This window comes from Anomalospiza imberbis, chromosome 4 (assembly GCF_031753505.1).
Source record: "Anomalospiza imberbis isolate Cuckoo-Finch-1a 21T00152 chromosome 4, ASM3175350v1, whole genome shotgun sequence".
NCBI lineage: Eukaryota > Metazoa > Chordata > Aves > Passeriformes > Viduidae > Anomalospiza > Anomalospiza imberbis.
In genome coordinates, this window is record NC_089684.1 from 46,000,839 (window position 1) to 46,016,090 (window position 15,252).

General features: G+C 41.8%; 1 protein-coding gene across 1 annotated transcript in view; it reads right to left on the bottom strand.

The window, feature by feature from the left end:
* The window catches only part of NDST4 (N-deacetylase and N-sulfotransferase 4), a 64,767-nt gene that overhangs the window by 10,702 nt on the left and 38,813 nt on the right, over positions 1-15,252 (bottom strand). Inside the window, exons 5-6 of the mRNA XM_068188367.1 lie at positions 9,570-9,755; positions 8,520-8,648 (exon numbers count right to left, since the gene is read on the bottom strand). Coding sequence (XP_068044468.1) covers positions 8,520-8,648; positions 9,570-9,755 — 315 coding nt within the window. The remainder of the gene's footprint in view (positions 1-8,519; positions 8,649-9,569; positions 9,756-15,252) is intronic.

A 15,252-nucleotide genomic window follows, 5' to 3' on the forward strand; every position in this document is an offset into this window, starting at 1 on the left:
GGTCTTTTTCCTTCTGCTGAACTTAGCACAGCTTTAGCTAAAAGCACTTGGTTTTGGACAAAGATTAGCCATCTGGCTCTGGAGGGCATAGCTGAAGTGTCACACAATCTCAAGAATGGCAATTCCATGTTGGGAGTAAAATAGGGGCTGATTCCTTTCTGTTGATATCCGAAACTCTCCCTTATCCATGGATCAAGCACTTGCAGTGAAAAAATCCATTAGCAAACTTAGGTATAAATGTGTTCCACCTCTTCCTCTCAGCCATTCCATAATTAAATAGGATCAATGTTCCCTTTTAGGTCCTTTCCTCCTGCTGCTTGGCCCATTGCTGGAAAGGGCCAAGGGGCCGGAGTTGGGTGTCGCGTGGGAATTCCGCTGTTCTGAGAGGAAATGGATGGTTACTGTCTTTAGCGGCTTTTTAAAATAAGATTTGCCAGAAGGGAGGAATTAATGCAAGGGGTGTAGCTCGGCCTTGTGCATAGCAGAGCCATGCTGGGCTCTCCGTGGTGCTCTTGCAGGGATGTGGAAGTGCATTTACTGCTCAGCTCCTCTCCCACTGAAATGAATTCTGCTCCTCCGCGCTTTTCCACCGCGCTCGCAAAATGCCGAGTCCCAGAAGGGGATCTGGAGGGCAAGCCCTTGGATTTCTGGCCGTGTCAATGGGACGGCAGGGCTGAGGAGCCCAGGCCTGCCAGGTTCTCCTGTGCTCATCCCCGGCAGCTCTGTGCCAGGCTGGTCGGGCACTGCCTCTCTTGCTCTGGGGTGGCTCATCCCTGTCCCAGCGCAGCAGCCTCCCGTTACGGATTTACAGCCTTGTCCATTCTGAGCCAGAGCCCCGCTCCCGGATATTGAATCCCGTAATTCAGCTGTTTGTGTGGCTAGGGGGAAGCTGGGAGGGAGATTTTTGTGTTGACAAAGCACTAATTTTAATAATGACAAATGGCTTCTCTAGAATTCAGCACTATTCATATTCATGACCCTTCTGCTGCTAAAGCAAAATAATTTCTATGCCTGAAAATCGCGCTTTTTTTCTCTTTCCACTCTGCACATCTGTTTATACTTTAATGTTCTTGACAGGATAATCAAATATTTTCCAAATATAATATCTCTAAAGAAAGCAACAAAGTCAGTGTTTGGACAGAAGCATTTTTGTCTTTGATTGAAGGGGAAACAAAACCATTGAATAGCATTTTATTTCCTGTGCCCATATTCATTACTGTGTCTGCTCTCCACCTCGAGTGCTCCCAGGATGGGAGTGGAAGCTGCTGTCCATCAGTGGTGGGAAGTGGCTTTGGGACAGCTGTAAAAATGCTGTAGAACCTCCAGGTTGTTTTAAAATTCCCTATTGGAAGAGCAAAATTGTTTCCCATTTACCCAGGAACGCTTTCTACTTTTCTATTGTTTAGATGGCAGGATTAAATGAATTCCTTAGTATTGACAGAACAATCCTGTGCCTTGTTTCTTTCCTTCTGAGAATACAGTTGCTAGGTTTGATATTTTATTTTTTTCCTGTTATTTCTCCAAGTTTTGCTTCTAAAATAAAGGCTAAATCCTGAGCACATTCCAACACTGCCTCTGCTCTGCAGGTCATACACATTTTTGACACCGCAAGGTGCATGGGGTCCCAGGTGAAGAAAACTGGTTGGGAGGTTCTAATCCATTAGTTATATATATTAGTTAAATATATCTTTTTTTTTTTTTTCCCAAAGCCTGCCAGTAGAAAATATTGGTGTTATTTAGGGTTTCTTTTTTCTCTCAGCACACTTGTTCAGAGGCTGTGAAAAAAATAACTGCTGCTTCTGATGAATTTGTGCAATTGGTGCGTAGCTGCACGAGGGTGGAAAATCTGAATGGGTGTTTTATGGCTGTTCATTTGTCACACTTGTTTAAGTGATCAGCAGCACAGCTAATTGTGGCCAAAGCTGAATGAATTCTGCCCAAATGCGCTGCTGCCGCTCACATCTGTTGGCCCCAGGAAGCCTTTGCAGAAGTCTACAGCAATTCAATTCTCTTGTTATTTCCATTTTCTAGTGAAATTCATGATACAGGAATTTGTTTTCTTGCCATCTGTGTTTTCTCATTGAAAAGACTTCCTTAGACTAAAAACTCTCTCTTAAAAAAATAAATAAATCTCTTCAGTTCAGACTTAAGAACAAACCCACGTTCAAATTAAGGAAATCAAGCAGATTGCTGTGGTGTTGGGTACTGTTGGTTTAGGTCAAGGTGAACATGAAGCAGAGCTGTGGAGGTCAAGGTACATGCAGGCAAAAAGAAGCCCAAATGATGATGAGTTTGGATAAGTGCCCATAAATGATGGTTTCTCTGCCATTTCTCCTTAGAGATGTGGTCAATTAAGGTCTGCTTCTAGCTGTGCCTGGAATGATGGGAGGAATTATGTCATTTATCCCTGACATGACACTCTGTAATCTCCAGGTGGAGGAAGGAAACCCAGTCCTGGCATTCCCTATGGAAACAACTGCCCAGCACCCTGCTGCACAGCACACCAAGTTATAGAACAAGTCTAAATCATTCTGTTTATTCTGAGCACTCCTATGAACACAAATAAAGAGTTTTCTCTCTCCAGGATATTTTCTTTTTAACTGCGAAGAAATGCCTGGCAAGTTGCTATAGGTTGGAGATGCAGGAAATTTATCATTTGTTTTTATAACAGTTCTACTGTCATGTTGCTATCTTAGCAGTTTTCTGACTGCTCTGGGTTATAGAGTGTTCATAAATGATGATTAATTAATCCAGTTTGGTGGCCTACTCTGAGCAAACAAACCTCAGAGTTAATTTAATTCTCTACTCTTGGTTTCAGAGAGGAAAAAAAAAAGGCAGCATTTTCAGTTCACTAGAGGATATAATATTCTCAAATCAGCCACTTTCCAATTAATTTTGAACGGTGAACACAGTGAGGAAATTTAGTTCTTGGCCATTTACTTCTATTAAGGATTCATTTTCAATAATCAGGGAGTTCGGAGTCAGCTTGTTTTCACCTGAAAGGCTTGCTCCTGACACTTGAATAAATTATTGCATGGCGTGTGCGTGAAGTTAACAAATTCTTTCCCTCTTTCCCCGATACCCCCTTGTTGACATGCAGTCGTTTACTGCTATTTCTGCCATCGCCCAAGTTGCTGGGAAGGAATGCTGGTAAAATATCAAAACGTGTGGAGTGGAGCAGCAGCTTTCATAAAGCAGGAAAATGTCATGAAAGAAGGAAAGGAGATGTGCTATCCTTGAAATGTTTTCCTCATGCTCTGGGTTTCAAGCTAATTAGTTTCTAAATATGCTGCTGAAGGCTTGAGTTTCCATGGGATAATATTTCCCTGTAGTACCTCCATGCAGCCATGGGAGATGAGGGGGGGAAATAATGATTTACCAAGGGGGAAAAAGATTCAGAAACGTGAGGAAGGTCAGGGTTGGTTTGGTGTGTTTGTGACCATTAAGATAAATTCTGATGTAACTTGTTAACAAAACTCCCTTTTAATTTGGTGGAATGAACCTTTCCTCTTGTCAGGTTGGAGAGGGACAAGTCTGTCCCTGTGGGCTGCACCCTGGTAATTGCAGCTCCACAAATATTGACATTTTCTATTGGGAGATTGCCTGCCTGCTTTTTCCTGTCCCCAAAATGTGCTGAGATGCTCAGCTCCCAGGGCCCTCAGCAGAACTGCACTGTGAATTACTTTTGGATTGCAGCACATTTCCTACAATGCCCAAGGTTATTTTTTATTCTTTCTCTAACTATGCTCAGAGAAACAAAGCAAATAAAAAGAAAAACATTACCAACACTCAAGATGTTCCATAATAACATTCCCAGATCTCTTGTGGAAGGTATAAATTAACCCTTCTCTGCATTTACTTTTAATAATCCAAAGCAATAACGTGTGATTCTCCTCTGTCTCTGTGATGAGAGAGAGCAGGGAACAAGAACAAAATCTTCCAAGTGTGGCACATGCAGGACGTGGAGAATGCAGATCTAACAGGCTGGAAATGAGCAAAAGCCCTTTAGTCACGGTGAGAGTTTAAAAATGGAAATGCCTTTAAGTGGCCCTCAGAATTAAAAGCGTCCCATGCCACTTCCCAGGGAGTTAGAATAATAATGTACATTATTATGGGCTGCCTGTAGCTTCTGCTGAGGGGAGTTCAAAGTTACCTTTCAATCACAGGTCTGGTTTCCCTCTTGACAACCAAATGCCTGCAAAAAAAGAGCTAATCTTCCTGAAATTCATCTGCCACGTTTCACCTCTGGTTAAAGCTTCTTAGGGGTATTTGATTGAAGTGGGAAGAGAAGCCTGAAGAAGTGTTTAACTTGTCCCTTTTTCTGCTGCTTTTCCATTTTTAACCTGATCTGTCAGTTGCAAATACGTGATACTTTGGTGGGTTTGTGGGACAAATGTTGTGCAAGGTATGCCTGACTCCAGATCCCATGTGGTGAGGCAGGTGTAAATCTAGAGTAGGGAGGGTTATATATAAAAAAATACGGAAAAAAATTACTTGTGCCCATTTTTATGGTGGAACTATGGAAAGGAGTCAGTGGGAGATGGAGTAAAAACACCCTGTGAGAGGAAGGGGAAAGGAAGAGTCAGCCCAGGTGAATTCCTGTAACAAGGAGAGAAAGGAAGAGTAGGAAGGGGGTGCCAGGATTTTGGATTATCCAAAAGCTTTTCAAGGTTAAGAGGTAATGGAAAAAGCTGTATCACATTGGCAAATACATGAAATATCCAATTCACTGACTGCTCAACCAGGCCCGTGGCTGTTGCTGCTTCTCCTCAAAGCCCCATGCACTGATTTTTGCTGTAGTGCTTGACTGAGGTGCCTTTTGTGCTGTCACTTGCTGGCTTAATAAAAAGCTCTCTGGTTTAAAGAGGTGGGTTTTTTTAGGAGAAATGACTCTCTCACTGTTGTTTGTAGAGGCAATAATATTTAGGGCTGTATTTATTAGCTTATCTTGGCTGTTAAATGTTTATGGCTGTTGTTTATGGCCCGTGGAGCAGGGGAGGAAAGGAGAGGAGCTATCAAACAGATAGTGGGAGACCTTGTGGATGCTCAAGAGGTGATAAATAGAACAGTTTGTAAAAGCATTAAACACATCAGGCTCTTCTGGGAGACTGAATGAAGGGCAGTGGTCAGAGAATCCTGTGGGTTTTGAGCCAGACATTTGGATGTGGAAAATCCCCCTGAAATCTTCAACACCAATGGGGTTCTCTAACTTCTCCTATGAGAAATCCACTCTTCTTTTTTTTTTGTGCTGCTGAAAGCATTTCAGTTTTGGGGACTTTGTTACAATTTGCCTTTAATTCTGAATTTTCATGGGTTACATTTGGAAGCAAAGCAGGGATTTGCTCTGTTCATCCCATTTGCTCTCTCCACCTCCTGCTCCATGTTTGGTCGAGACAGTAGATCATGGGAGCCTTGGAAAATACCAAGGCTTCCACACCAAACTCCCCTTCCAAAAAATAAAAAGCAGGCACCTTAAAGCAGGCTGGTTTACTTGTACTGCTGGTTAACTTGTCTTTCTCTATGGAGTGTGGCAAAACCAGAACTGCCTGGAGAGTTGATGGGAAGAGGTTTAAAAGGAAACCAATGTGGCACAGCACTGGTGAAATAAGCAGTGAGGAAGGGAGCTTTTAAGAACATATTCTGTGAGAAGAAGAAGTGATTCTAGAGCACAATTAAGCTAAGCAAATAATAAGAGGTAGAATTTTAAAAAGGCTGAAAATAACTGAAATGTTGAATTCCTTTGAAATGCCATAGGTTTTCTTTTCATCTTATATAACCCAATGAAGAAAATGTTAAAAAAAAAATCTTTGAAACCACCTCAAAGCACTGCAAAAAGTTGTCAAGAATTGGGAAGGTTTAGGAAAAGAAAAAAATGACATGATGCTGTTCAAAATGGTTTTAAACAGAAAATACATTTTTACGAGTTTCAGGCTGACTTTGCTCTGCTGCTGGAGTGTGGAATGCTGCACACCTGCAGAAAACCTAAATATTTTTTCACAGTGCTGATCAGAACCAGAGAATTTTCGAACATATTTACATAGTTGGATAGTGTTACATTCCTGTTAAGGACATGGTGATTTTGTTGTCTGATGCTCTTTGGTATTCCACTCCTGTCTTTGAAGATACACCATGAGTAACAATGTACTTCTTTGAGTATTAATGTGTTTTATTGGCTTAAGATCTAACTACACTTGATAGAGATACTTATGCTGTCCCAAGAATCATAGTGTTGGGACAAGTTTTATTTTGCTGTCAAAATTAGACTGGGCACAAAACCAGTTTTGTGAAGCTTTTTTTACATTTTGGTTGGTTGAAGTTTTAGATGTCATTTTTTTCCTCTTCTTCGTAGTGAGTGTGGTGGTTTTGCTGCTCTTTTTTCACTGCTGCTGTGCAAGTGCTGCTGCTACAGCTTTTGGGAGGTCTGTCCTAATTAAGATTTAGTGACTAACTGGGTTTTGATGTTTGTCAAACCACATAGAAAATAACATCAAAGATGATTATAACTTAACTCTGAACCTCCAGCTTTGGTCTGGCATGGGAGATAAGAAACTTTTAACTGAAATTTTTCTTAGTTGTATTAAATAGTAAAGCAAAAGTCCAAGAAGATAATATTTCATTTTCTGCCCCAAACTGTATTCGTATTTTATTTGTACATACATCTGCAGCTCCTTGTTATTGCTCTAAGCCTCCAAATGAAGGAAACCCTTCAGAGGGGAACTGGATTGATACCTTTGAAAGAGTTTGACTATTTGGGTTTATTTCAAGCCCAGTCTGTTTGCTGAGCCTTCCTCACTAATTTTAATAAGCTTTGCTTTGAAGTGTTTATGCAAAGAGTAAGTACACCAAACTGCAGACTTGAGCAGCCTGCTGCCTTAGCGGGATTTTGGAAAGGTCTGCCTGGGATTCTTGTAACCCTCATTAAAACTCCAAGGAAGCTGGTTTGATTTCTGTCTGTCTTGGTGGAATTTATCCCTCCTCTGCCTACTACTAAATCATCTCTGCCAGACATGACTCATCTTTAGGATTCATAAATTAGACAGTGAAAATATCTCCCTGAACTACAGAGTATTCAGTAGAAACCATTTTTAAAAAAATTCCATCAGTACATCCTCTTGACAATCTCTGTGCAAACTTTATTCCAACGCAGTGTCCCTTGGGCACTTTCTACTTTAACCATCTGTATGGTATTGCTTCATAGAAGCACAAACACTTTTGGTATTTGAACTTAATATGTGTTTGTATTATATTTGCTGAAATTGCTACCACGACCTGAGGAAGGGACAGCGTTTATATAAACCTCTTGAAAAACTGTTTAATCAAAAGTTGATCGTTGTAATTTTTTCAAATACCACCACCAATATCTAGGGCACTCTCAAATTATGGGGACACAGATTGGCTGAGGAGTTTGGACTGTTCTAAGCATTGCTTGTGGGGTTAGGAGCTCTACATGCTCTGCTGCAGGCTGCTGCACTGCCCAAATCTCAGGAAATCTTCATATAAGTGAGAAATGCACAGGTATTCATCCAAGCATGATAAAACTCAGTGTGAATTCCAAGCTACACTTCAGGAAAGTATGGGAAGAAAAGCCAGCTTGAGAGAACTGCAAGTAACGGGGAGACAGGTTCAAGAAGAGGGATCTGTTTTATTCTCAAATGAGGTGTCATGTGTATGGTATAGAAAAATTCCTGATAGAAATGTTCTATTTCTTTAGGACCACTGAATCAGACTCGGACACCAACTTACTTACCCAGCCAAAATGTTCACTCACAAGCATCTAACTGTATAACACCAAAACTCTATATTTAGGTCTCTAAATAAAAGTGACCTGGATTTGAGAGTCAGCTCCACCTGAAGTTTCTTTAGCTCTGCAGAGGAGTCAATGAATACTGCAGTTTAAACTCACTGAAAATGAGGCCACCTGGCAAGACAAGGGACATTCTTCTTGTGCCTGGTGCAGCTTGTTTGGGTGCAATGGGAAGGAGAGAGGACAATGTCAAGAAAAAACAGGATTGATATATGGGGGGTTTTGGCTCTTTCCCTTGATCCTTGCACCTCTAGGCTTCTGTCTTAAATGGTACCAGGCAGTTTTTAAGCTCAAAACCTTTTTTTTTAGGAGCTGGTGGTGAAGGAATGATATCAGATCTGAGCCCTGGGGTTTCCATTGAGCTCTATGAAGAGTGCCTGAGGAGCCAAGCTCATGGAAAAAGGGAAAAAAAATGAACAAGATGAGTATTTTCTACCCTCATGGGTTAGTTTCAGCTTCAGACATGTCTCTCAGGGAGGACCTGGCTTCAGGCTGGGAAACAATAAGGAGCTGGAATTAATGCAATTCCCAGGAACTTGTTGCACATACAGTTGTAGCTGGAAATTGGCAGAAGATATTTTTCTCCTTTCTTCTTGAACTGCTTTTTACCTCTGAGCAAGGGGTCCTGGTTTTGATTTCCCAACCTGATCTCCCTCCCTCCCTCCTCCCTATTAGACAGCGCATCCAAAAAACCTAAGCAAAAGAAGGTACCTACAGGGTTCAGGAGAATGGTGAGGAACAGTTCACCTCCTCGGATACTTTTGTCCAGCTCCTGAGGACCACCAGGATATTCCTTGTAAAAAATGGTGTGGGTGAAAAGACCACAGGTCTGTCGAGGGAGCACCTGGGAACAGAAGAACAGCAGCTTACAGGTATTGCCATAATCGACCTGGGGAAGGACTTTTGTTTCCCTTGATTCAATTCGATATTTATGGTTTTTTACTCAGTTAAAACAACAAACAAAACCTGCATTTAGTAGAGCATTTGAGTACACGTGTAAAAACACTGCTGATTTTGAGTCTGTTCCAGCAGTCATTGGACTGCAGGAATTTGGTTTTGAGACACTCCCTCTGCCTTGTTTAGGGGATCGCAATTTGGACTTGGTATGTACAGGCAATATTCAGATTGGCTTTTGGGACTTTAAACCATCCCTTGGAATATTTGGCAGTTCACTTTAGCACATCCAACCTAGAAGTTTGCAGCTGGCTGGTAGGATAGGCCAAAGGACTTGCTAAGTTTTCCTGTCCTCTGTGCACTTTTAAGTGCATGGGAGGAGACTTCTCTCCCCTGGCACACATGCACAGGGTGTAAGAGACAGGCGGGTGTCCCAGTCCTGCCTCTGGGAATTTCAGGAGCAGGGCTGAAACTTCAGCCTTGCAGATGTGCTGGAGGAGATTACTTCCACCTGTTCACCTTCCCAGGTGATGGATTTCTAATCCTTTCATGCATAAAGATGAAGCAGAGCTGGGAACAGAGGTCTTAGGCACTTTAATGATTTCACAGAGTGCAGCCATGACTCGGTCAGTAGTCGATGGGGCCACGAGCACATTTTGTTTCTGAGGAACACTTCTGCAGTTGCCTGAGTCTGTGGGACTTGCCTTTCCCCCTCTCTTAAACTGCCTAACAAATGCACTCTTTTGGCAGCCTTAAAGCCTCTGGATCCTAGGGAATTTTAAGGATGCTGGCAAACGTGAGGCCTCCAGTAAAAGCAGCCCCCTCTGGGGTCCCTGCATTGTATTGCTATGAACATGGAAATGCAGTGTACCATGATGCCATTGTGGATGAAGCCCCGTCTGTACCGTGCAGGCTTCAGGTGTGGGTACTCTTCCGTGCTGGTGACGCGGATGTGCCACACCTTCTTCCAGGCCTCGTAGAGCTGCACGTGCACCGGGTACACCCCGGAGTGGTGCGGAGCCACCGCGTAGCCCATGCCCGTGGGGATGCCGTGCTCCTGCAGGGCGCCACAGGGATGGACACAGTTAGGGACACACAGAAAACCCTCGTGTCATTGTTCAAAGCTGCACACACAGGCATTGGAGAAGCTGCTGTCCCCAGACAGAGTTGTACCTACTGTAGCACGAGCTGGAAGTGAGGGCAGGTGGAGGGAACTGGACTTACAGTTGGGTGACTGCAGTGAGGAGTAATCCTCCTGGATTATGTTCCATGGAATAGATTTGCCTCCTGTTCTGTTACATATTGCACATATTTTGATATGTATCCTACCTGTCTGGTTCCTTTTAAAGGTGATCTAGTGAACCACTGCTGCTTATTTACTAAGCTAGTAAACAGATGGAAAAAAATGTTACAGTGACATACATGGGATTTTGTTTCCTAGTCCTGGCATAGGAGAAAGATTCCTTCCTAGTTTAATAAATAAATATCCTGCATACCTCCTTATTTTTTTTTTCCATGGTAGTAAGGTAGCAGCAAAAAATAGCTTGGACTACTTTAACATTTTATAAATATTTATATTTAGCTCCATTTATATATGGAAATATGTGCATCTTCATCATATAATCTATAGGTTATCTTGCAAATCTCTTCCAAAGACACAAATTCATCTTGCTCCCAGTACTACCGGATATGTCAGCTCTTTTCTACTCCTTTAAAACTGACGTGCAGAGGGAAATGGCTAAAATATGAGATGATTATTTTATGGGGTTTTTTGTCCTTCCTCTTGCTCATATTATCCATTGATTGCTTTAATTCCAGGAACAGCAGGTTCTGCTGGGCATCCTCAAGTACTTAACAAAGAAAGGGTTTTGATTCTTTGGCAAAAATTAAATTAAATCTGTAGGGAACACTCATTCCTACATCACACAGTGCAACCACTTTAAATGATCCTCTCCTTATAGTAAAGACCTCAGGTTACCGACTGATCCTGTAAAAGAGAAATCTGAACTCTATTTTGTAATTTACTTAGAACAAAATGTAATTTCAGTTTATTTAATGCTGTTGCCTACTTGAGAGGCATGAGTCAGTTTAAGGGTGGAATGGGGGATAGCTCTATAATGACAGATGGTAAATCACCCACCCTGTTCTCTATTTTATTTTTTTTTTTTTTTTTGCCATGGACATGTAAAAAGGAAAAAAGCTGTATCAAAAGATTTCTTTAAATCTGGCCATTTATTGCCATGCCTGAGAGGTCTGTGATGCTCAGACTGTCAAACAGTTAACCTGAATATCCTGCCTCAGCTTTTATGTACAAACCTTCACTAAATGTGGGGTAGGGAGTACACAGAAACATAGATGTAAGGCAAATGTGTCCTGGGGTTGACAATGAACACTGCTCTGGATGACATATCCCAAAGTAGGGAACTGGATGAACATGTGTAAGATCCTGTTTATCTCCTTACTGTTTGATGTTGGAATTGCCATAGCAACAGAATGTTGAAATGGTGATGTGCCATTCACAAATAAAATCAGGCAGTTTTTCAGGAGTTCTCAACATAAAACACAAGTTAGCCTCTGAATAAAACCTGCTCACTACGCAGTTCATCACAGAAATACATCAGGTACCCATATAGCCAATATGGAATTAAGAAGAAACAACTAGCAAATAATTGTATTTTCTTTGGGCAGTTCTATTTGCAGTTTACCTGGGGAGAAGAAATGCTGTGTGTCCCCTTTTAGTGATTTTCTGTTGCACTTTTCTTCTTTTCCTCTCATTTTGTTATGAAACTTACTTTGGGAGTGAAAACTCATGTGTTAAAGGAGGAGTATACCGGTGTGTCAAGATACGAAAAATACCTGTACTGAGCATTTTTTCTTGTGTATTCTAAGGAACAGTTTCCTGATTTTTACATTCACAATGTACATTAGTTTTTTTCATTTCAAAGCTTGTGCTCGTTGGTTTAGTTTGGAATGTAGGCATGATTTGCCATTGTCAGAGAAAATAAGAACGCAAACTTTTAATTTAATAAATTTTATGTCTACTGTAGGTCTTTCCATGCAGCCAGTCAAGGTGCAGATGTGAAGGCTTTTATTAGATGAAAAAGCTAAATACAACCTCAGCTAAGTTTGCCCAGCCTTTTGGCTTTGTCTGATAGCAGGTGATGCAGCAAATGAGTATTTCAGAAGAAAATAAGGTGAGGCAGAATAAATCTCATCCTCCTGCACAGGATGATGTTATCCTATATTCACAGCCCATTTTTAGAGGCACTCTCCAGTGGGCATCTCTCCTTCCCCACATTAAGTACAGATATTAATAATAGGACAAATTAGGCTCTTTTCATCACATGTAGATGCTTTGCCTTAGCTATGTGGTCACTGGGCCCTCACATTGTTGGGATTTAATTGGAGTATTAAAAGCTCCTGGTGTACTTGTGGTTTGAGCAGCTCAAGAGGTGCAGGCGGAGGATGTGCTAATGTGCATCTGCAGTTGGATGTAAGCAGGAGGTGGGAGCCAAGGAGTGCTGCTAGACAGGTTCTCAATTGATTTGTTTAGTTTTACATCTTTGTTTCTTCTTCCTGTCAGCTCACAGCTGCCTTGTACAGCCAGTGACAGCTTTTGCCCCATCTCTGCTGTGCTTTGGGCTCTGTACTCACAAATGAGCACAGAAGATAATCACTGAGCAAACAATCCAAGGGATGGAATAAAGAGCTACAGGCTTTGGATTAGATACACTGTACTTGTTTTTTGTCAGATAAGGATGTACAAAGTGGGAGAAGGAATATCTTGTTGTTGATGGCAGGGAAAGCTAGGTTTGCTTTATTTTTGGAATATATGCTATCAGAGACTTTCCCTTGAGCGATTTTTTTGCCTCTCTGTGTACCATTGCATTGCCTATAAACAAGGAGAATAATACTTGAGGAATTACCAGTTTGTAAAATTTAATCTGAGATTTTGTTCATTAGTGTCTTTGAAGGGTTTTGGGATTCTCTGATAGAGAAAAAACCCAAACCACAAAAAACTATCAACTCAAACCCAACTGATAATCAAAATAATTCTGATTTCCCATTTCCTTAGGCAGGCTCTGGAACACACTATCCATATTTCCATAAATAGGATGACATTGGGATAGCAGAGCTTTGGGTAGCCTGTGACTTAGTTTACCACAGTTAAAATCTCTGTCTCTTGTTCCTCTGGGGCTGAGTATCTTGAGCTTGATGAGAGATTTGGCAGTGAGGACTTTGGGAATGGGGCTATGGATGGTGCAGCTGTGGGGCCCATCACTCAGGTACACATGGATAAGGATTTTGCCAGGCAAAACTTCCCCTGCTTGCCTGGCAGATCCAGAGCAATGGGACAATGACATTTTTTGCAGGATGTGAGGAAGTTTCTTCCTCTCACCATTTAGGCAGTGGAAATTATAAATATCTCAGGGATGAATTGAACAATTTGGAGGGCTCTGGGTGAAGGCAGTCTCCTGGTTCACAAGGAGTGTAGGTGGAGGGAAATCCTTGAAGGCAGATGCACAGAGGTGTCCATATCTGCACTGAAATCAAGGCTATTAGATAACTAATTAGCAATTAGTTCTGTGTGTACGGAACTGTTTAGATACCTGATCTTTATCTTAGTGCTGTGACAGAGCTGTTTGAGGCAGGCTGCAATTGAAAGCTCCTGTTTTATAGAGCCTTGTTAGGAGGTGTGGATAAAGCCCTGTGAAACAGAGCCAAGGTTTTTCTCTACCAGCCAGAGGAGCCAAAAGGTCTTAATAAACACAGCTTTTGTGTGTTATTTAGGATCTTCAGCAACCTTGAGTATTGTTCTTGAATATAATGGTGCGCTTTCCCTTCCTGAAAACCCTGTTACCTCCTTAGCCATGTTTAAAAAAAGTGAACAAAGAAATAGAGCATTAGGTGAAGAATTAATATGATCACACTTCCAAATAATTACTGCAGCTTTCCTTGCAGAAGCTGACACAAAGTGTCACCTCTGTGTGGAGCCAAAACAGGAGGTAGGGAGATACAGTCAATAAACGAGAAATGCAAGAGAAAATGGCACCAGCATCTAGCTGTGTTCTCCTGAGTATAGTATTAAATAAAGATAGCAGTCAACAAACAAAACGTGTAACATCAAGCAAATTTTCTATCTATTCTAATTGAAATTTGGATCCACCTTGTGACATCAAAGAATAATGGAAAGATGTTTGCTTTAACTTGGAGGGCTGAGAGAAGTGCAGCTGCAGAACAGGGAGTTTGTTTCTCAAATAAGACACGACGCTGGGGATGAGAAAGCCAGGGAGGAATGAAACCCGCTCTGAAGTCAAGGCTGGGACCTCTCTGATAGCTATCAGGGAGGCTGTCATATTGGGAAGATGGATTTCTCCCACAAGAGAGAATTTCAGAGGAAGCCTTTTGAAAAAAAATGTTCTCATAAGTAAATTGTACAGCTCATATAGATTCAAGGTCAAGGGGTTGATACAACCCCTGTTGAAGTGTTAGCAGGAAATAAAAGTGTAATAACAGCAGCTTTTCACTGACATCAACTCCTTATTTATAGGCACCCTAAGGAGTCTCTACCCTTCAGGACACTGGCTTTATCTTTCTGGAGTTGAAGTTACAAGCAGATTCCATTACCAGCTCTGTTTTCAGGCTATGCTATAGATTTTACTCCCAAAAGTGGCTTGGCCTGGATGACTTTGTGCTTACTGAAAATACTAGGAGAATTTCCCCATAGGTTTAAAGATGAAAGGACTGTGTATTTTTGAGATATGGGTTGTTGAAAAAATCACTCTTGCATTTAAAATCTCAGCTCTGTTTGGGTCTCTGGGCCAGGCTGCACAAAAGGCATGAACAGGCTGTGCCAGGAATGAGGCTGACAGGGAAGCAGAACTGTAGAAAGGAAAAGAAGTCATCCTGCCAAGTAGGAGATGGGAAGGGGGGGAAGTCTGGCATAACGAGTAAACAGTTAAGCCATTTTTAATTAATTTTCTTTAAAGGTTGGTAGGGATATATTTCCATAAACAATGGAATAAATTGCTTCCAACTGCTTGTTCAGGCATTTGCCTCTGCCTTTTTCCTGATGTGCCTTGGCTCATGTGAAGGATGGGAGGAAGGGGCTTGGCATTTTGGAGCTGGGAAAGGCTGGGGAATTGCTGTTCCCAAAGCAGCTGAGAAAGCCCCACTGTGTCCCTCAGCTCCTGTGAGCAGCTCTGGTTGCTTGGCATTTCTGTGCCTCACCAAAGACCATGCAGTGTCTTTCCCAAAGCCAGCATTTATAGATTTCAGGTTCTCTTTGTTGTGTGCAATAAGCCAGCAGAATTACCCTGAAAAGGCTGTAAATACTACAAGCACTGTGAGGTCTGGGCAAATGGGGAAGGTGGATCGTGGAAGTTCAGAGCACAAATGAGGGAAAGGGAAGCACCACTATCTGTCAATATTAGTGACAGGTTAGCTATATAAAGAGCATTTTCCAAGCAGGTCATTTAAAAAGGCACAGGGAAATCCAGCAGCTTCACTTGTTTGGCTCTGTCAGCATCAAGATTTCTCCCAAACCATACACC